Raw genomic sequence first — 22,425 nt, forward strand, 5'->3', positions numbered from 1 at the left:
CAGAATGTACACTGATTATAGCTGTTTTAAATTTGTTGGAACTTGATATATGGCTCGGCATATGGTCTATCATGGTGATTTTTTAAAAAATTTAATATTTTTAATTTTTGTAAGTATATAGTACATATATAAATTTATGGGGTATATGGGATATTTTACTACAGGCATGCAATGTGCAATAATCACATCAGGGTAAATGAGGTATCCGTCACCTCAAGCGTTTATCCTTTGTGTTACAAACAATCCAATTGTACTCTTTTATTTTATTTTATTATTATTTTTTAAGACAGGGTCTCACTCTGTTGCCCAGGCTAGAGTGCAATGGCACAATCTTGGCTCATTGCAACCTCCACCTCCTGGGTCAAGCCGTTCTCTGCCTCAGCTTCTTGAGTAGCTGGGACTACAAGTGCATGTCACCATGCCTGGCTAATTTTTGTATTTTTTAGTAGAGATGGGGTTTCCTCATGTTGGACAGGCTAGCCTTGAACTCCTGACCTCAGGTGATCCACCGGCCTCAGTCTCCCAAAGTGCTGGGATTACAGGCATGAGCCACTGTGCTCGGCCTTCTTTTAGTTACTTTATTTTAAGGTGGAGTCTCACTCTATTGCCCGGGCTGGAGTGCAGTGGCATAATCTTGACTCACTGTAACCTCTACTTCCCGATTTCAAGTGATTCTCCCACATCAGCCTCCCAAGTAGCTGGGATTATAGGCATGTCCCAGAACCCTGGACTAGTTTTTGTATTTTTAGTAGAGATAGGGTTTCACCGTATTGGCCAGGCTGGTCTCGAACTCCTGACCTCAAGGGATCTGCTCATCTCGGCCTCCCAAAGTGCTGGGATTATAGGGGTGAGCCACCACACCCAGCCTCTTTCAGTTATTTTAAAATCTACAATTAAATAATGAACTATAGTCACGCTTTTGTGCTAGTAAATAGTAGATCTTATTCATTCTTCCTATTTTTTGTACCCATTAACCATCCCTACTTCCCCCCACATCCCCTGGCGAATATTTTGTTTGCACTTTATTAGATGAATTTGGTTAATGTATTGTTCAAGTTTTCTCTATCCTCGGTAATTTTTTGTCTTCTTGTTCTATTAATTGCTTGTGTTGCTGCTGGTGCTACTTCTATTGGATACTGCTCCATTCCAAGTATTCTCCTGCCGCCACCGCTGCTGCTCCTGTCACTACCACTACAACTCTTACCATAGAACAATAATGACATTAGCGAGGGCTTCCTGTGTCACTGGCACGGTGCCCGACACTTTACATGGATTACCTCGTATACTCGTCATACCCACCATTTGAGTGAAGTGCTTGGATTCCCATTTGACAGATGAGGCAAGTAAGGTACTGAGAGGTGAAGTGGGTCCTCCCAGGTCACAGACTGGTGATTGGTTGAATATGGACTTGGATCCAGGGGGCGGGAGTCTCGTGTCCCTACCTTCAGCCATGTCAGCCCCTCACTCACTCAGGTATGTGTTCAGGGATGGGCCTGCACGGACTCTGTTTCTTGGCTGGGGCTCCCTCCGTCCACCCCAACCTGCTTCCTTCCTTCCAGGTCCGCAGCTCTGGCCCAGTGTGTTGGGTATGTGCTCTGAGCCAGGCATGTGGAGACCGAGGTTTGAATCCTGATGCCTCAGTGACTGGCCCAGTGACTGTGGTCCCCTCCCCAATCCCAGTGCCGCAGTGACTGGCCCAGTGACTGTGGTCCCCTCCCCAATCCCAGTGCCACAGTTACCGGCCCTGTGACTGCGGTCCCCTCCCTTTTCCAGACTTGTGTGCTCATCTGCAGAGTAGAGGTCCTCCCTCCCTACCTCCCTGCTCCCTCTTGTTCCCCCATCTTCCTCCCTCCCCTTCCATCCCCATTTCTTGCCTTCCTCTCATTCTTTTTCCCCTCCCTCTCATTCCTCCCTCCTTCCTCCCCCACATGCCCTCCTTCCTCCCATCTTCCCTGTCTCCCTACTACCCTCTCTTCCTCCCTTCCCTCCTTTTCTCTGTCTCTTTGCCTTCCCTTCCTCCTCCCTCCTTCCACCTACCCTTCCTCCCAGGCACCCATCCTGCTGCCTCTCCCTTGTTGCCCCCACAGAAGGCCTGGTGACTGGGAGCTGGGCTGCCTCCTTACCTGGATCAGTTGCTCTTCCCAGCAGGCCTTGTCTTCCTGGCTGAAGAGCTCCTCTGTGGGAGGAGGGATGGGTCATAGGACCCTGTCTAACAACCGTCTCCTCCCGCCTTTAGCGCTGGCCTGGGCTGATGCTGCTGGCCTCTGCCCACCCTAGCTCTGTGGGGAGTGGGAGCTGGAGGGACATGAGCCAGGCTTGGCTCTGGGTTCAGAGAGCTGGGGTGGGCTTGCAGCCCTGCTGCCCTTACTGTGTGTCCTCAGGTGGGCTGGGCTCCCTCTCCGGGCCTCGGGCTCACTCATGGTGAATGGAGAGGCACTACCAAGCATGGCCCCTCAAGAATGGGAAAATAAGTCTTTGGGAGGGAGGCATTGTGAGAGTGTCGAGCTTTTCAGGAACTTTGGAACTTACCCCAGAGGGAGAGGCTGCTTTGGGGAGGGATCTGGTGGCCTCAGCAGTACCCCCAGGGTGCAGAGGGACCTCTACCCAGCCTGCTAATCCTGGCGTGGGGGGTGTAAGGCCAAGCCAAGCAGGGTCCTGCTTCACCCCAGGTCTTAGGGTCCAAACACTCCTGCTGGGCCTGGGCCTCCCTGCAGGTCACAGGCCCTGCCACACCCCAACCCCACCCCTCACTGTGGCTGCCAACCAACTCTTCCTGAAGGCCCTTGGCAGAGGGAGCATCCCTCTTCACCCTCCTACGCATCCATCTAGATGTGGCCTATACTGGCTGCCTCCTCCAGGAAGCCCTCCTTGATGGCCCCAAGGCAGTTGGTCCCTCTCCTCTCTGGGCTCTCCCAGCTGCCCTCAAGGCAGCCCTGCATCTCCCAGTGGGAAGTGCAGCAGCATATGGTTGTAAATGAATGAGTGAATGAATGAAGGCTGGCCCTTGCCTCTGTGTGGCTGGGAGCCTGGCATTAGGTAGGTGCTTAGTCAGTGTTCGCTATTTTGTGTCAGCAACTCCCTGAACACCTTCCTCTGGGGTCCTCAGAGGCCACACTGTCTGGGCCGGCCCTTCCCACAGCTTGGAGGCAGCGGCTGTGGTGGACGCAAGGCCCAGACACTGCAGGCTATGACAGGCTGGGAGTGGCCCTGGCCAGCCATGCCGCCTCTTTGAGCTCCATCTCTTCATCTGCCCGGGGAGGAGGGCCCACCTGCCTTTTGTGACCAAGGGAGGAGACAGATGCAGCAGCTGGTGGTGGAGTTGCTCGGCCATGTGCCAGCCTCACACCTGTCCTGGGCCACCTCCCGGGACCTCCTCTATCATCCTGGCTCCGCCCAGGTCCAGCTGTTGCAATGCTGACAGCAGAAGTGGGTGAGCCATCAGAGGGGCTGACACGGCTGGGCCTGGTGTTGCTCTTTCCAGGGAGGTCTTGAGCATGGCCTGGGCCCTCTGAGGGGTGGTGGGCAGTGGGGGTCCTCGGGGCAGCAGCCTGTTGCTGCCAGGCACTAAGTTACCTCACGGTGCACAAGTGACCTGCAGCCCCTGTGCTCTGCCCATGTGGGGTCTCAAAGCCACCTCTTGAATCACTCTCCGTGACCCAACCCACCCTGTCCGCAACCTCGCGCCCGACATACCACTGGAGGACAGGACGCCCATCACATAGAGGAGGCTACGGTGTGGGAAGATGCCCGTCAGGAGCTCCGTCTCCAGATGCTGTGCCACCGCCTGCCACGAGTGCCTGCAGATGGCCACCAGCACGTTGCTGGCCGCGTCCTGGTATGTGTCTTCCAGCTCCTGGGGTGGGGTGGGAGCAGGCAGGGTGGGAGGTAGAGTAAGAGCGGCTTGTTCTGAGACCTCGCTTCTTCACATGCCAGGGCTGGTTTGAGGGGGCAGGACAGCTGCCACAGTCCATGTTTCTTTTTCTTTTTTTTTTTTTTTTGAGACAGAATCTCGCTCTGTCGCCCAGGCTGGAGTGCAGTGGCCGGATCTCGGCTCACTGCAAGTTCCGCCTCCCGGGTTTACGCCATTCTCCTGCCTCAGCCTCCCGAGTAGCTGGGACTACAGGTGCCTGCCACCTCGCCCAGCTAGTTTTTTTGTATTTTTTTAGTAGAGATGGGGTTTCACCGTGTTAGCCAGAATGGTCTCGATCTCCTGACCTCGTGATCCGCCCGTCTTGGCCTCTCAAAGTGCTGGGATTACAGGCTTGAGCCACCACGCCCGGCCACACAGCCCATGTTTCTTTTGGTAGAAAACTGAGGCTGAGGGAGCCTGAGGCCTTCCTGGTCTGCGTCCATTTCCAGAGCACCTCCTCCTCTTCCTCCCTGCCTCTGAGCCCTTGCTCACGCGGTGTGCCTGCCTGCGCCTCCACTCCCACCTAGAGCCCGCTCCACCGCCTGGGTTCAGGGCGCTCATCCTGAAACCCCAGCCCACATCACCTCTCCTCCTGAGCCCCTGGTGGCTCAGGATGTCACATCCTTTAATTCTTTCACCATGAATTCAGAACCAGATGCTACGTTCCTGTCCGGGAGAGCCAGGGAGTCAGCTGCTCAAGGGCAGAACGATGCTGACTGGGTCCCTGGCCTCCCTGACCCGGGCCCAGCCCCCACTGTCCAGCGGAGGGGTATCTTCAGCAGGAAGGAACCACACGGGTCCCGGAGTCCGGCCCTGTGTGGTCATACCTGGGACCTTTCTCCCTTTACATCTTGCTGCAATTTTGACGTCTACTCTTTTCTCTGTCTTCATAGGAGCCATAAGGCAGCTTCTGTGGCTCTGAGGCAGGTGAACAGGAGGCCTGCCTGCACTTGGGGGCGTCTGAAAGTGGGGGTGTCTGAGCCCCGCCATGCAGCTTGAATCACCGCGTGGAATGGATATATCATTTATAGATCATGGTAAGTATGGTTATGGGGGCTTCTTGTGAAGATGGTGATTGAATCTGATTTTGCTCTTTCTGAAAACCTACCTCAGTTAACACTACATTCAGGAGATTTTTTTAAAAGGGATAATAGTAACCACACTGTGGAAGCCGGAAGCAGGTAGGTGAGAGGACTGAAGACCATGTATAGGCTAGTGGAGCAGAGGCCAAGGCCAGCTCACCCACATGGCACCATCCCCCACTATTTGAAGTTGGGGGGGTCTCTTGTCTCCCAGCCTCTGGAACTGGAGTGGCAGTGGAGGGGGCTGAAACTAAAGGTGACATGGTTTTAGAAGTAGTTGAGTCCCTCGATGTACCTCCCACACTCTGCACACACGGGGGGAGCCGGCCCTCTCCCACCCCAGCAAGAGTCTGGGGTCTCAGTCTCTGGAGGGGGCAGATGAGTGTCTCCGTCCAGGGGTTGCCAGGCCCGTAAGCTCCAGGAATACTCACTTCCCAGGCCAGGCCTGGCATGACTGCCGTGGGATGGGACCCTGATCTTTAGGCAGGGCCCCTGGGTGAGCGTCTCCCTGGGAATCCTCAGAGCACAGAAGAGAAGACAGAGAGACACTGACGTAACTGGGTGAGGGTGGCAGCAGTGGGCTCACCTGGTCACTCTACGGTGGAACCAAGGGCTCAGGTAGCCAGATGGAAAGGATACGTGACCTCAAAGCCTGGTGGCTAATTCTGGACCCAGAGCAAATTCCACTCCTGCGGAATGGGCAGGGCAAAGACTCCACCAGCCCGAGCTCCGCAGCACACATCAGGTCGCATGTGAAGGATCACGGTTCAGAGTGACCCTGGATCCTCGACAGCCATGAAGGCCAGAGGACAATGGACAGCGGTTGCCAACCCACAGTCCAGTGTGAAATCGAATCCAGAGATTTCTGGAAATGCACAGGCTCAGAATCTTACTTCCCTAAAGCCCTTGCCCAAGAAGCCGCCTCCAAGAAGCCTAAGTCTGTGTCTGGTTTAAGAGTAAATCGGGAAAGGGGAGACAGGGTGCAGGGAACACAGTCCCCCCACCGGGGCAGGGCAACAGGAGTGTGGGGCCAGGCTGGTCCCTGCTGACCCCAAGCTCCATGCTGGGCTGGAAGATTGTCTGAGTTTGGCTGGTCCTGACCTAGGTGACAGTGCCTGATGCCCCTCTGTGCCCCAGGTGGTGGGTAGGACCCGCAGAAGTGTCCACTTACTCTGGGGGCTGGAGTGGGGCTGCGGTGTGCTCAGAAGCAGAAATGTAGACAGTCCTGGCCTCATTCATGCCAGACTCCGTGCAGGGGCCCCTCCTCATGAAGCCCCAGGAGGGTCTTGTCCACCCTCAGAGAGGCTGAGGCCAGACCACACCTCTGAGAGTGTCCCGAAGCCCTCGCCTCCCTGGGGGCACTGCTCCCCAACCCCAGCTCCCTAGGATCGTTGATCTGTAAACTGCAGAGATGCCTGATAGACTTCGCAATGGTGAGTGTGACAACACATGCTTAGGATTCCAAAAGAAAAAGAAATGAGGTGGAAAAAAGGACTAAGTGGACATGGCCCTTGCTCCCCATTTTTCTCTCTCTCACACCTAGGGTGGCCTCATTCACTTCTCTGGGGGAGCACAGGGGCGTGTCCCACCTGCCGCCCACCAGCTGGGCTGTGACTGCAGGCCAGTCCCTAAGCCTCTCCATGGGTAAATGGGGCCACAAATCCCTGTGTGGAGGGTGCATTGGCCACGCTTGTAGGCCCTGCGCTGGCTGTTTGATGTCTGTTATTCCTAATAACCTCTCCTTGAGTTTGTTGAATCGTAGGGCCAGGTGAGCAGCCGGAGCTGCTTACATCTTTTGGGGAGCATGGAAATCCCATTACAGTGTCCCCGACCTGCCAGTGTCCCTGTAGCTCCTAGGGGACATCTCTACTTCGTTACTTCCTGCCACCATGGCCCTGAAGGCATGTTCAGATGGTCCCTCATCTGCTTCCTGACCCTGTGTGGGACAGGCCTGTGTGGCCCTGTGGGGTGTGCTGTGCTGTGCCTCTCGCTTTGGGAGGAGCTTTGAGTATTAAAGAACTTTCAGTGGCCTTTGCCTCCTGCACGATCACATGAACTAAGACTTGGCACCACACGGAGGGTAAATGGTGTCTACTCCTGCTTCGTGGGGCACCCTGGTGTGTGTGTGTATTAAGGTGTCCCCTGGGGCCACTCTGGCCTAGTCAGTCTAAGCCACCTTGGAGTGGAAACTTGGCGGCTGGGGCCGGCTCTCAGACTGCAAGCTGCGGGTGGGGTGGGGTGGGGTGGGGTGGGGTGGGGTGGGTGGGGGTAGTCCAGGTCCAGACCCCCAAGTCTCCATAGAGCAGAACCCAGGAGGTAGAGGCCAAGGGCAGAGTTACAGCCTGCAGCCTGGGTTAGACTTGCAGCAGGCCTTCCAGAGGCTGGGCTGCAGGCAGCTGCCATGCAATGGTGAGGAAGGTGGTGCAGAGGGGAACCAGAGCCTGCTGCAGGGAGACACCTCCTTGGGGGAGATGGCCCCCCCCACTTATGGGCCCCTTGGCCTCAGCAAACAATGCTCTCTTGAGCCTCACCTTCCTGACATGGGAAAGTGAGATGGAAAAGTGTGATTGTCCCACTGAAGGGGCTGGGGGTGAGAACGCGAGTCACTGGATGGAAATGGCTTCACAAGGCTGGGCACGCCTAGCATCACTCGGGTCCCTGGGGCAGCCGCTGGCATTCCCGGAACTCGTGGGGGGTTGGCCCACTTGCTGGGGGAGGGGAGGCCCACCGTGGCCTTGGTCATGTTCTCCAGGGCGAGCTGCATGAAGGTTTTCTCCCAGGTCTCCTCCAGGACGTCACTGGCCCTGATGACCATCTCCAGGGTCTGGAACAGCCGGAACTTGTGCCTGCTGGAGATCTGTGGATGGCAGAGCAATGGTGGCTGGGGACAGAACAGGTCAGATCGTGTGGGAGAGGTGGGCAGGGCGTGGACAGGGAGGGGTGTGAGAGGAGCCATTTATCTGCCACTTCATGGTTCTATGACTCCCGGCAAATCCCTTGGCCTCCCTGTGCCTTAGTTTCTCCACCTGTGAGGGTCAGGATCACCGCCTCATGAGCGCATTCCGAGGGTGGTCAATGCATGCGGGTCCAGTGTTTCTCCCTCCCCACTCGGCCCATTTGACATGTGAGGAAACTGAGACTTGCCCCAAGTCATGTGGCTGCTCTAGGCAGGATCCAGGGTTTGAGCCCACCTTGGGGTCCCACCCTCCCGCTCTGCCCCCTGTGCCTGCCCCAGTGGCCCAAGCTGTCCCCACCTCCGGGTTGTCTATGAAGTAGTTGTGGATGGTTTCCATCACCAGCTTGGGGGAGCCACGAGCCATGTTCTTGATCTTCTTGATGATGTACTTCAAGTGGAAGAGGTCGGCACCGTTCATGTCCTGCAGCATCTTGAGGCAGATGGCTAAGGTTGGCAAGAAGGCACGTGTGAGCAGGCTGTGGGTAGCTCACACTGTGGCAGCCAGGCTGGGTGGGCAGGAGGTGGGTCTGGGGATGGAAGGAGTACTCTGAAAATGAGAACTGGGGAATGGATGCGTAAGAAGTCCAGGACCTCCTGACTGTCCAAATGGACTTTCTGGGGTTCAACATAGGTAAGGAGCAGGAGTGCAGGTGCGTGAGCATGTCCTCACTCACCATTCATATTCCCATCCGCCCATCATCCACTCATCCACCTGTCCATCCAGCCATCTGTCCATCCACCCACACGTTCCATCTGTCCATCCACCCACACGTTCCATCTGTCCATCCTTCCATCTACTAATCCACCTGCTCATCTATCTTTCCATTCATCTACCTGTCCATCCACCCAACATTCAGCTATTCATAAATTTATTCACCCACCCAACCAGTCATGAATTCATCCCTCCATCCTCCCATCCATCCTATCCTCTCACCATCTGTCCAGTCATCCAGCATTCAATGGTGTTTGAATAAGGGAGGGGCCAGGCCTGGACTGTGGTTCTGAGGTGTGAAAGGGAATGGGAGGATAGCGGAGGTGGGGTATAGGGTGAGCTGGGGCATCATTTGGGCTTTTGATGGTGCTTCAGGAGGCCTGAAGAGGCCAAGTCGTGTGAGCAGGGTTCTCTGCTGAAAGCTTCACTATAGCTACACCACTTGATACCCTCAAGGTCCTGGAGCAGAGACTCCCTCTGGTCGTCACCCTCAGGACTGCTGTTGGTGGAGGGACATGGGATCTACTGGAGCCTGACCCCATCTGGGCCGACCCGCCCCTGCCTGTCTGAGCCCAGGGCTGGCAGTCACCTGCACTGTAGGCCTCCGCCATGAACATCCCGTGCTCCTGTGGCATCAGTGCGGCCTGGCTGCTCTGTGACTTGTGAAGCAGGATGGTGGTGGGGTGTGACCATCTGTCCCTGCAGGCAGAGTCCTGGGGTGCCTTCATGCAAGATGAGTCCTTCGTGGATGTGGAGACAGGGAGGGAGATTCTGAAATGGAGGAGGGACCCTGGGTGTTAGCGTCTGAATGTGTGTGTATTTCTGCGTTAGTACAGGGGATGCTGAGCGCAGCATTGGGCTCAGCTACATCTTTCCATGTGTTTGTCCTTCCATTCAATGGACTGGCTGGGCCCTTGGAGGACGGCAGGAGTCTCGAGGCCTCAGGGACACTGTTGAGTAGGCAGCATCACCTGTAGGCCTGGGGGGCCTGGCCTCCCAGCAAGTGTTAGGTTCTGAGGTTGGGTTCGAGACAGACATGGCTGGTGGGACGTTGCAGGGTTCAGGGTATGGCATCCCTAGCTCAGGCTCTTGACTTGAGAGAGCCAATCTCATTCTGACCACATGTGAGACTGCTCCGGTCACCCAGACATCACTGGTGAAGTCCCCGAGGGGAGCAGGGGAGCTGCAGGAGCAGTGAGAACAGAGCAAGGGAGGATGCAGGGGCCTCCAAGGAAGGCCTCCTCTCTTTTCTCCAAGCTGGCCTCTGCCTTCTCCTCTTCTCCTTCCTCAAAGCTGGCCTCTGACTTCTCCTCTCCTTCCTCTTCTCTTGCAAATGTGGGGAAAGCACTATCTCAGGCTGTGTTAGTGGCCGTAAGGGGCCAAAAGAGACCATGTCCTTCCATTCAGGGATGCTGCCCAAACCTGGTCCCCCATCACAACTCCTGCCCGTGGGCTCCTGGGGCAGGAACAGGCTCCTGCTCCATCCACTTCCTGACCTTATTCATTTGTTCACTCTTAGTACCCACTTCCCAGGTGCCTACCATGGGTGGGACGTGTTCTAGGCTCCTGAGATGCATCAATGAATGAGATAAAGTCAGCAAATCAAATCAGTGAATTCTGTGGTATATCAGAAGACAGTCCGTCTCTCAATATTTTACCCATTCATTTGTCCTACCATGGGAGGGATGCATGTCAGATCATGCTGCTCAAAATCCACCCATATGCCTCCCATTTCACTCAGAGTAAAACCCAAAGTCCCGAAAATAACATATAAGACAGTGATGCTTCCATCCATGAGGGTGTAACAAGGACCAGCTTCACCCTCCTGTCTTAAACAACTCAAAAATTGGAAAAATATACAAAACCATGATTATCAGACATCAGACAACAGCAGCACAGGATGAAGATCCCTGAAAATGGAAAACTAGCAAGGTGAGCCCAGCGTGGCCACAGCCAGCTGCCTGGGAAGTTTCCAGTTTGCAGTGCAGGGAGGGGGAGCCCAATAAAACCAAGTACTCTCTCTGAGTTGAGGAAGTGGACGTGAAAGTCTGGGGGAGCCAAAGTGGCTGGAGTTTGCTGGGAAGAGTCACAGGAGAGAGCTGCACAAGGAGGAGATAGAGTTCTGAGGCTTTGCAGGGGATCCCCTGCATTCCCCGTCTTCATCTGAGCTCAGTACATTTGGGAAAAGAACCACAAAGCTCCAAAAGGAGTAGAGGGAACAATCTTTGGAACTCACACAGGGCTAGGAAGAGTTCCTTTTCTCATCAGCAAGAGTGGAAAACCTGGTAATTCACAGGGCATTAGGTAGAGTGTTAATGGTATGACCTCAGTAATGGGGGAAAAAAATCTGCCCTAAACAACAATGCTTTGGCTCTTCCTACTAAAGCTTTAAAATCAAAGCCTCAAAGGAACCAAACTTTTCAAGTAATTTAATTGTGTTAAAGAACAAACCTGAAGAATATTTAAAAAGTACAGGAATATCCAGTACCCAACAAGGCAAAATTCACAATGTCTAGCATCCAATAAAAAATTTGCTAGGCATGGAAAGAAACAACAACAAAACAAAACAAAACAAAAATCCCTAATGAGGAGAAAAATCAATTAATTTAAACAAACACAGAAATGATATAATTAGTAGACAAGGACATTAAAACAGTTACAAGGTTGGTGCAAAAGTAATTGCGATTTTTGCCATTACTGTTAATAATATATTTCTCATGTCCAGCATGGTAGAGCAAAACATAAGCATGGTAAGGAGAGACATGGGAAATATAAAACAATGAAGAACACATTTCGCATTATGAATACACTAGGTTAGCAGGAGATTAGACAATGTAGAAGCAAAGATGAGTGAACCTGGAGACACAGCAATAGAAACTACCCAAAAATGAAACATATAGAGAAAAAAGACTGGAAAAAACAAAACAGAGCATTAGTGAGATGTGGGACAACATCACATGGCATTTTGTATGTGGAATTTGCATCCCCACAGGAGAAGGAAAGGGAAAGAAAACATATTTGAGGAAATAATACCTGAACATTTTACAAATTTGATGAAAATTATAAATCCACAGATCCAGGAAATTCAACGAATTCCAAGCAAAAGAAATACAAAGAAAACTACATGAAGACACATTGAAATAATATTGCCCAAAACCAATTATAAGAGCAAATCTTAAAAACAGCCATAGAAAAAAGACACATGAAAGGAATGAAAAGTGAGAGCACAGCTCTTGTTGAAATCAGTGCAAGCCAAGAGATAGTAGTGCAACAATTTAAAGCCCTGAAAGGAAAAAAACAAAACGAAACAACAACCTGCCAAGCTGGAATTCCATACCTAGAGAAAATATCTTTAGAAACGGAAGGTGATATAAAAACACTTTTCATGTACACAAAAACCAGAAGAAGTTGTCATCAGGAGTCCTGCACTACAAAAAAATGTTTGAGAAAGTCTTCCAGACAGAAGGAAAATGGCAACAGATGGAAATAGAAAACTACACAAAAGAATAACGAGCACTGGAAATGGGAAAAATGTAGGTAAATAGAATTTATTTATTAATTTAATTTAATTTAATTAATTAATTTATTTTTTGAGACGGAGTCTTGCTCTGTCGCCCAGGCTGGAGTGCAGTGAGCGATCTCGGCTCACTGCAAGCTCCGCCTCCCGGGTTCACGCCATTCTCCTGCCTCAGCCTCCCGAGTAGCTGGGACTACAGGCGCCCGCCACCTCGCCCGGCTAATTTTTTTTTGTATTTTTAGTAGAGACGGGGTTTCACCGTGATCTCGATCTCCTGACCTTGTGATCCACCCGCCTCGGCCTCCCAAAGTGCTGGGATTGCAGGCGTGAGCCACCGCGCCTGGCCAATTGTTTTATTTTTAAAATTTAAAGTAAAAATAATAATGCATTGTGGGTTTATAACAAATATAGAAGTAAAATATATAACAATAATAGCACAGAAGCCAGGAGGGGGAAATGAAAACAAAATGTTGGAAGATGCTTATACTTTAATTTTACTTGAAGGTATAATTTCACTTGAAGGTAGACTGAGATAAGTTAACATGTATACTAGAAACCCAAAAGCAATGACTAAATAATAAAACGACACAAAACAAAATATGTGTGGCTAGCAAGTCCACAAAGGAGAGAAAGTGGAGTCATAAAAAATACCCAATGCAAATAAAGGCAGAAGAAGAGAAAAAAATTGCACAAAAAGAGATGAGACAAAGAGAAAACAAATTGCAAGATGGTAGACTAAAACCAAATCATATCAATAGTCGTATTAAATATAAATGATTAAAGCACCACAATCAAATAGCAGAGATTGTCAAATTGAATAAAAAAGCAAGAGCCAAGTGTATATTGCCTATACAAAATCCACTTGAAATATAGCAGATACCAATCAATCAAAAGTAAAAGGATGGAAAACGATATATCATGCTAACACAAATATAAAAAAACTGTGTGGTTATATTAATATCAGGCAAAGTATATTTTAGAGTAAATAACAGGGATAAAGAGAATCAGTTCACTAATCAAGGAGATATAAAAATCTTAAATGTTCATGCATCTAGTCACAGAACTTCAAAACACATAAAGCAAAGAAGTTAGAGCTAGAAGGAAAAACAGACAAGTCAACAATCTTAGTTGAAAATTTCAATACCCATCTATAGATAACTAATAAAATAAGTCGACAGATAATCAGTAAGAATATAAAAGGCTCAAACAATTATTAACCAATATAACTGAATTGACATTTATAGAACTCTAACCACAAAAGAATAAACTTTATTTTCAAATAACATGGTGCATTGACCGACACAGACTATATTCTATGCCATAAAAAGTCTTAGCAAGTTGGAAAAGATTCAGATCCAACAAAACATGATATCTGACCACATGAAATTAAATTGGAAATCATAACAGAAAGATAGGTGGAAAATACCTAAGTATTGGGAAACTAAACAACATACTTTTAAATAATCCATAGGTAAAGAAGAAATAAATGGTATGAAAGTAAAAGGTATCTTGAACAAAACAGAAGTGAAAAAACAGCATATCAAAATCCCTGGGGTGCAGCAAATTAAAACACCTGTATTAGAAAAGAATGAAGGTCTGAAATCAGCTTGCAACTGAATAAATTAGGAAAAAACCCAGCATATTAAACTCAAGAAAAAAAGTAGAGCAAAAATTAATGAAATGAAAATAACAAAAAATAGAGAAAAATCAATGAAACCAGTAGGTGATTTTTTTGAAAAGATGAAAACATTGATAAACCACTAGCAGGATTTATTAGGGCAAAAAAGTGAAAACACAGATTATTAACATCAATAAGAGTGGGTACATCATTACAGGTTCTACAGACATTAAAAGAATAATGAAGGGATATTCTGAATAACTTTGTGCCAATAAACTTGGTGACAGATGAAATGGACGCATTTCTTAAAGTCATAAAATACCAACGCTTACTCAAGAATTAAATAACAAGAATAACCCTATATTATGAAAATTGAATGTGTAGTTGAAAACTTTCCCACAAAGAAAATTTTAGGCTGTGTTGGCTTCACTCTTGAATTCTATCAAGCGTTTCAGGAAGAAATAATACAAATACTACAAACTCTTCCACAAAATTGAAGAGGAAGGAACACTTCCAACCATTCCATGAGGCAAAACCTGACACTAAAACTAGGAAATAAAGAAAACTACAGCCTAATATCTTCCATGAACAGACACAAACTTTCTTAACAAAACAATTCAAAGTATACAGAAAAGCTTATCCATCATCTCCTAGTGGGGCTTATCCTGGGAATACAAGGCTAGCTGAATATTTTGAAAATCGGTCAATGTAATTCACTAGATTGACTGACTAAGGAAAGAAAATATAATGATCTCAATAGATGCAGAGAAACATTTGGTAAAACTAAACATCTATTCAAAAATAAACATAGGAATTAAGAAAACTTCCTCAAGCTGATAAAGAGTATCTATAAAAATCCTACAGCTAGTATCATACTTTATGGTGAAAGGCTGAATATTTTTCCACATGACTGGGAATAAGGCAAGAAGTCTGCTCTTACCCCTCTCATTCAACATTAGACTGTGGACTTAATCAATGTAAGAAGTTAAGAAAAAGGAATAAAAGTCATACAGCCTGGAAAAGAAGCAGCAAACTATTTTTATTTGTAGAAGGCATTATTATACAAGTGGAAAATTCCAAATCTACAGAAAAGCCTACTAGAACTAAAAAATAAGTTCAGCAAATTTACAAATTGTAAGGTCAATAAAAAGTATTCATATTTATGCATACTGGCAATGAACAATTGGGAACTGAAATAAAAAAGGTACCATGTACACTAGCACCAAAAATCATGAGTTATTTAGGCATAAATCTAACAACAATTGCAAGGTCTATATACTGTAAACTACAAAATATTGATGAAATAAATCAAGAAGATAAATAGATATACCATGTTCATGGATTGGAAGACTCAATATTGTTGAGATGTTAATTTTTTCTAACTTTATCTAAATATTCAATGCAATTTCAATAAAAACCCCAGCAGGAATTTTTTTTTTTGGTAGTTACCAACAAGCTGTTTCTAAAATTCATATGGGAAGGTAAAGAAACTAGGATAGTCAAAATGATTTTGAAGAAGAACCAAATTGGAGGACCATTACCAATGTCAAAACTTATTGTAAAGCTATAGTAATCAAGGCAATGTAATATTGATAGAAGCACATAAATATAAATATGTGTAACAGAACATGGATTCCAGAAAAAGGCCCACACATATAAGGTCAATTGATTCTTTTTGTTTTGTTTTGTTTAGAGATAGGGTCTCACTCTGTTGCTCAGGCTGGAGTATAGTGGTGTGGTCATAGCTCACTGCAGTCTTGAACTCCTGGGCTCAAGCAATTCTCCTGCCTCAGCCTCCTGAGTAGTTGGGACTATAGATGCACGCCACTGTGCCTGGCTTCAGCCGATTTTTGATAAGGGTGCAAGAGCAACTCTATTAAAAAAGCATTCAACAGATGGTGCTGAAATAATTGGATAGACATATGCAAAAAATAACCCCAATCCATTCCTCAAATCGTATGTAAAAATTTACTGAAAAAGATCAAAAAGACCCAAAAGTAATACCTAAACTTCTAAAACTTTCAGAAGAAAATATAGGAGGAAATCTTTATGATCTTGGGTTAGACAAAGATTTCTTAGATGTGACACCAAAAGCACTATATAAAAGAAGAAATGATAAATTTGATTTCATAAAAATTAAAAACTTCTGCTTTTTGAAAGATATGTGAAACTTGTCGGAATCAAAATGGAGTCACTGTGTTAAAACTCTGATAAATGGGGCTGGAGGAAGCCATAAAGGAATGGTTCTCATGCACAAATGCCTGACAGCAAGAACTATCACAAAAGACTCTGCAAAACCCACAACCTTGCACAAAGGCCAATTGCAACCTTACACACACACACAAATACTTCTGTGAGGTTGTCTACCCAGAAAACTGTCTTTCCAACCTAGGACTCACCCCACCCTTGTTATTGACCCTTGTAGCCAAGAATTATTATTTCAGAACAACTTACATAATCAATCATTTTAATTTTGCCTTTAAAAATTTACCCTTGCCCCAGCCTTGAATAGGCATGTGGTTTACTATGGCACACGTATTACTATTGCAATGCCTATTCCTGAATAAATATCATTTTCTTTTAGAGATCTCCTCTGTCTTTGTTTTATTTTTGTTTTCTAGAGAGAAAGCTGCCTAGGCTGGAGTGTAGTGGCACAATCATAGCTCGTTCATTGTAGCCTCGAACTCCTAGGCTCAAGAGATGATGCTGCCTCAGCCTCCCAAGTAGCTAGGACTACAGTTGCAAGCCACCTTGTCTGCCTATTTTTAAAAATTTTTTTACTATAGAGGCAGGATCTCTGTATATTGCTCAGGCTGGTCTTGAACTCCTGGGCTGAAATGATCCTCCTGCTTCCGCCTGCCAAAGTGATGGGATTACAGGCATGAGCCACTGCACCTGGTCCCCCTCTCTTTTATTTAGATTAAGGGATATGCATTAAGAAATGAGCAGCTGTAGACTTGGAGGCAGTATTTGCAAATCACATATCTGATAAGGGACTATCTCCAGAATATGGAAGGAACTCTCAAAACAAAACAAAGCAAAGCAGCCTAAGAAAACACAGGCAGGAGACTGGGACAAGACATCAGAGGAGGCAGACGGATGGCAAAGAAGCACCTGAAAAGCACTCAACATTCCTCACGAGGGAAACCAACTAACACCACAGTGAACTATCACCACACATCTACTAAAACGGCTAAAATCAGAGACACTGGAAATACCAAGTGCTGGTGAGGTTGCAGAATAGCTCTGGGCTTCCATGCATTGCTGGTGGGAATGCACAGTGCTATAGCCCTCTTGGAAGGTAGCCTGGTATTTGCTAATAAAGTTAATGTACACTTACCAAACAGCTCAGCTACCCACTCCTAGGCATTCACTCAAGCGAAATGACTACTGACTAAAATATATACACAAACATTTATACTGGCTTTATTTATGATATGTCCACATGGAAATAATCCAAATGTCCTTCACCCTGGGAATGCATAAACAAACCATGTCACATTCACAGTAAAGTTACTCAGCAACAAGAGAGGTGAACCACTGATGAACACGAAAGCATGGATGCTCCAGGAGGGAAACCAGACTCCACAAGCTAAATGTGGTGTCATTTCACTTTTATGACATTCTGAAAACTACAGACAGAGAGCAGGTCAGTGGTTCCCAGGGACTGGGAGTTGGAGAGAGTTCACCTCCGAGGGACAGGAGGGAGTGTCTGGGAGGCGGAGCTGTCTGGGAGTCATGCACCCACTGCCATATTTTGTTTGTGATGGTGGGTCCATGACTATATACATTTATCAAAATTTGAGAGCTATAAGCTAAAAATAGTGAATTTTATCATCTGTAAACATACTGTAATTGAAAAGAAAAAAGACACATAAGAACAAAAGTGGTCTCTCTGCCCTTATTTCCTTCTGCTCTCCCTTGCTGATTCCACCGCGGTGGTGGGGCGCTCCCACCACCGGGTGCACGTTTACCTCTGGACCTTTGCGTGGCCACTCCTTCCGTCTGGGGAACACCCTTCCTCCAGATGGCTGCCTGGCTCAGTCCCTCACCTGATTTTAGTCTTTGCTCAATTGTCACCTTCTTGAGGAACTGATTTAAAATCCTAACCCCACACTTCCTCCTCCCCATCCTCTCTTTTTTCCATGTCACTTTTCGCCCTGTAACATCATATCGTTTACTTTCCTGCTTCTGGTCTCACTGGCAGTCTCCCTACCTGGAAGGTAAGGCATGAGGACAGGGTCTTTATCTCTTTTGTTCACAAAGTATCCCTGACACCTAGAACACCTGGTCCACGCAGCAGGTGCCTAGCAAATACTGGCGGAATGAATGGAGTGCTTCATAGCAGGGAATGTATCCAGAGCCACCACCGGCCCAGTCCTGACCTTGGACATGGCACTGTGACAGCCCTCCCACCTCTCCAGGATCCAGTCTGTCCCCTGCAATCATCACACCAGATCCAGCTTCCCAAATGCCTTCCGGTGGACCCTGTGAGGCTCTGCTTCCCTGGCCCCTCTGCCCAGAGCATGTCTCCTTCTCCTCCTTTCTTTCTGTCCCCTTGCCAGGGCTGTAGGAAGACACCCACCAGTCTTCTCCATCCCATAACTGCATCATAAGGTTGGGGTTGCCTGAGAAGCTGCATTTCTGCACATCTGAGCTTTGCAGTAGGAAGAGCTCCAGAGCCTGCGTCCTGGAGATCACATGTTCTGACATCTCTTGGCATCTCAGGGCCAGGGCAGCTCTGGGGAGGCCCTCGAACCCTGCTGTCTTGACCTTGAGAGGTCAACACACAGTTTACCCCTTCTGGAACCCACCTCCTTCCTGTGGCCTCTCCAAAAACTAGCCAGTTCCCTCATCCTGGAAAGGGTGACCTTCCAGACAAACCTGGCTGGGGCCGACTCTGGGAGTGGCTGTGAGGATCCTGTTGGAGCTAGAGCCCGGCTTCCCCCAGGCACAGCAGCGGTCACAGCATGGGCCGCAGGCACCAGCGAGGCCCGTACCTTGCCCCTCCAAACCCACATCGCAGCCCCTGTGGCTTCCAGAGTTAAATGTATTTTTAAAGATAGAAAAACAATGTGAACACACTATTAGCAAACATCTGCAGAGGAGCACTCTCGGCTTAGCAACAGAAGCTATGGCAGAGAAGGGAGGCCTGACAACATTCAAACCGGGACTGCGAGGGCTGGAAATGCCTGAGTTCACAGGCAGGTACCGAAACACTCCCAGAACATTCACCAGCGTGGACTGCAACTGGGAAGCCTACTCTGACCCCATGGCTTCGCTGTGGGCCCCAGCCCGGGTGGATGAGTGTCTGCACAGCAGAACCTGCTTTGGGTCCCCATAGAGGGGGCAGGTGGGGCTCTGGGCTGGGGGCCAGACAGCTCTGACTTGCCTGTCAGACACAGGAAGGTAGAGATGCCCTTTGTGTCTGTCCAGGTCCCTGGGACACTGGGGCGCCCTGGGGACCCTGGAAGGCTGTGGAGGAACCTTCCTTTATTCATGTCCCTTAAATCTCTGCAGAAACACTGGCTGTGGTATCATCTCCATTGTGCCGAATAGAAACCAAGGCTCAGAGAAACAGGTGGACGGTCTGTCCATCCAGTCACTGACCCGTTCATACAGCCTGCGGGCACTGCTGGCGACACAGGCCATGGTCCCTCTGGCCCTCACAGGTGCAGGCTATGTGGGCAAGGCCCTCACTCCAGTTTAAGGTTCCGCCGTCCTGGCCGCCTCTCCTCCAACCTGATCCCCCTCCAACCCCCGCAGGCTGCTCCTGGGGGCAGGACCCTCCTTCCTCAGCACAGGGGCCCCTGGATGGCCTGCAGGGAGACTCCCCTGACAGATAAGGCTGAGTACTGGTAGGTGGTCAGGGGGTCCCTGCTGGGGCTGAGCTGACCTGGAGTTTTGGGACACGGCTGACGACATTCTACCCGTCGGGGTGTGGCTATGTGGCCTTTCAGAACACTGCCCGTCCATGGTTGGGGTGCAGTGCAGACCCACAGGAACCCACCACTAGCTCTGGCCTCACGCCTGTGGGCTGGCCCTGTCTCTGGCACTGACCCTCCCCCGCCCTGGCAGGCCTGACCTCACCCCTGAGGTCACAATGGTTCCAGTGTCCACAGCATCCTTTCTAGGGTCTGTGTTGTGGGGACAGCAGGCGTGCGTGTGTGCCTGTGTTTGTGCGTGCGTGCTCAGACGTGTGTCCTCAAGGGGTCCCGGCCCTGCCCCTTCCTTCTCTGGGCCTCAGTTGTCTCCTGGGAGACCCGTGGATGATCTGGCCTGGGTTATTTGTTTGCTAAGTCCAGGTCCCTGTGCGGGTGACAGGTCCCGGGGCTGGAGCTGTGACTTCCCCTCTGGGCATGAGTCTGAACACCTGCGAGGTGCTGGGCTCCCCTCTGGGTGCTGGTGCTTGACTCCTCTGGGATCCTCTCCAGTGGAAGGAACCAGGAGCGGGGACAGCCTGGGAGCTCAGCCTGTGGGGCTGGGCAGGCTGTCCGGAAAAAAATCCAGCCCCCTCTCTGCTGACCGCGTGCCCGGGAACCTCACCGTGCCTCATGGTGCACTCCTCCCCATCTGTAACGCTGGAGCAGGACCGAGGGTCAGCGTGGCCGCTTTCTCCTCTCGCGGCCTGGGCCTCTCCCTGCTCACCGCCCCGGGATTGGGGCGGAGCTCAGAGAGGGCCAGGAGCCAGTGACTGGTCGCACAGCAATCAGTGGTGGAAATGAGTATCAAACTCAGGTCCCCAGATCCAAGTCTAGCGTGAGGACGAGTCCCCTGGACCAGTGGCACCCGCCGCCTCCCCGCCGCCGGCTCCGCGACCCGGCCTCCTGCGCGGCCGGCAGATGGCGCTGCGGGCCCAGGCAGGACTCGCGCGGCGGGAGGGCACGGCCTGGACCGGGGGCCTGTGAGAGGCACACGTGCCACCCAGCCCACGCGCCCTCCCCGCCGCACCTCCCTCCAGCCAGAGACCCGCAGAAAGGGCGTCATGAGTAGGGGTGCCTGGCATCCCACCGTCTTAGACCTGGGGCTGCAGGCACTACTCCCTGGGAGCAGTGACTGCCGGAGGGTGCCACGTGGCTCCCACCACCAAGCCTTTGCATAGGGCGTTCCCCCTCCTGCTATTCGCCTGCAATGAGGAAGGGCCGGACTCAGTGAGGAAGGGGCAGCTCCCTGGCCTCTCAGGCTCCTTCTCTCTGTCCCTGCCCAACTCCCTGGGGTTCCTAGGCTGCAGCCAGGTTTGAGGCTTTGTGCAGTGCTTTCCTCCTGGAATGCGCCCTACCCCACACTTTCCTAAAGAAAGAGCATTTTTGCCCTTTCGTATCTGTCCTTGGAGACTCCCACCCAGGTCACCTCCTTGGGGAAGCCATCCCTGATTTCTCTGGGCTCCCATAGCATTTATTCTCGATATGGTTTGTTCAATCGTGCTGGGCCTGACTGGGTGGGGGGATGGTGGGGGCTGTGCTGTGACTGGAGGTGACAGGAGGGGCCAGGTGGACACCCATGCTCCTCGTTCAGCTGGGTCCCACTACCGGTTCCCCTGGCTGCTGCCCCAAGTCCTGACTCCCTGAAGTTCCCTTCCCAGGAGACAGTGGCCCTGTTTGACCAGTGGACACCCCCACAGAAGACGTAAACGTAAGGCCTGAAGCTGTAAAACTCCTAGAGGAAAACAGGGGAAATGCTGTTTGACATGGGTCTTGGCAATGATTTTTTGGATATGAAGCCAAAGCACAGGCGAAAAAGCAAAAATAGACAAGTGGGACGACACCAAACTCAAAAGCTTCTGCACAGCGAAGGAAACAACAAAATGAAAAGGCAGCCTGTGGAATGGGAGGAAATATTTGCAAACCCTCTCTCTGATAAGGGGTTAACATCCAAGATCTATAAGGAACTGCTGTCACTCAAGAGCAGCAAACCCAATCAGCCAATGAAAAAGTGGGTAATGAATCGACATTTATCCAAAGATGACAAATAATCAACTGGTATATAAAAAGGTGCCCATCACTAATCACCAGGACATGCAAATCAAAGCCACAGTGAGATCGCCTTGCACCTGTTAGTATGGCTGGCATCAAAAAGACAAGATGGCAAGGGTTGGCCGGGGTATGGAGAAAGGGAACCCTTGTACCCTGTTGGTGGGAATGTAAAATGGTGCAACCAATATAGGAAACAGCACGGAGGTTCCTCGGAAAACTAAAGATAGACCTGCCATCTGATCCAGCAATCCCTCTACTGGGTTACAGCCAAAGGAAATGGAACCAGGATCTTGAAGATATAGCTGCACTCCCATGATGGCTGCGGCTTTGTTGAGGATAGCTAAGATATGGAAACGCCTGCAGCGTCTCTGGTCAGATGAATGAAGAAAGAAAATGTGGTATATACACACAATGGAATATTAGCCTTTAAAAAGAAGGAAACCTGCCATGAGACAACGTGAATAAACCTGGAGGATTTCATGCCAAGTGCAATAAAGTCAGACCCAGGAAGGCCAATTCTGCTTGATTCTGCTTCTACATGGAATCTAAGAGTCAAAGTCAGAAGCAGAGAGTAAAATGGTGGCTCCCAGGGAAGGGGGTAGGGGGGAAGGGGAAAGGAGGCGTTGCTGCTGAATGGGGATAAAGTCTCAGTGAAGA

The 22,425-nt window shown here is 49.7% G+C and overlaps 1 protein-coding gene across 1 annotated transcript in view; it reads right to left on the reverse strand.

The window, feature by feature from the left end:
* MROH5 (maestro heat like repeat family member 5) overlaps positions 1–19,851 on the reverse strand; it is a 71,861-nt gene extending 52,010 nt beyond the window's left edge. The window contains exons 1-6 of the mRNA XM_077942885.1: positions 19,692–19,851; positions 9,250–9,431; positions 8,247–8,392; positions 7,721–7,849; positions 3,694–3,853; positions 2,124–2,176 (exon numbers count right to left, since the gene is read on the reverse strand). Of these exons, the coding sequence (XP_077799011.1) occupies positions 2,124–2,176; positions 3,694–3,853; positions 7,721–7,849; positions 8,247–8,392; positions 9,250–9,431; positions 19,692–19,771 (750 nt within the window). The 5' untranslated portion in view covers positions 19,772–19,851. The remainder of the gene's footprint in view (positions 1–2,123; positions 2,177–3,693; positions 3,854–7,720; positions 7,850–8,246; positions 8,393–9,249; positions 9,432–19,691) is intronic.
* Positions 19,852–22,425: the final 2,574 nt, after the last annotated feature.

Source organism: Macaca mulatta, chromosome 8 (genome assembly GCF_049350105.2).
Source record: "Macaca mulatta isolate MMU2019108-1 chromosome 8, T2T-MMU8v2.0, whole genome shotgun sequence".
NCBI classification, from domain to species: domain Eukaryota; kingdom Metazoa; phylum Chordata; class Mammalia; order Primates; family Cercopithecidae; genus Macaca; species Macaca mulatta.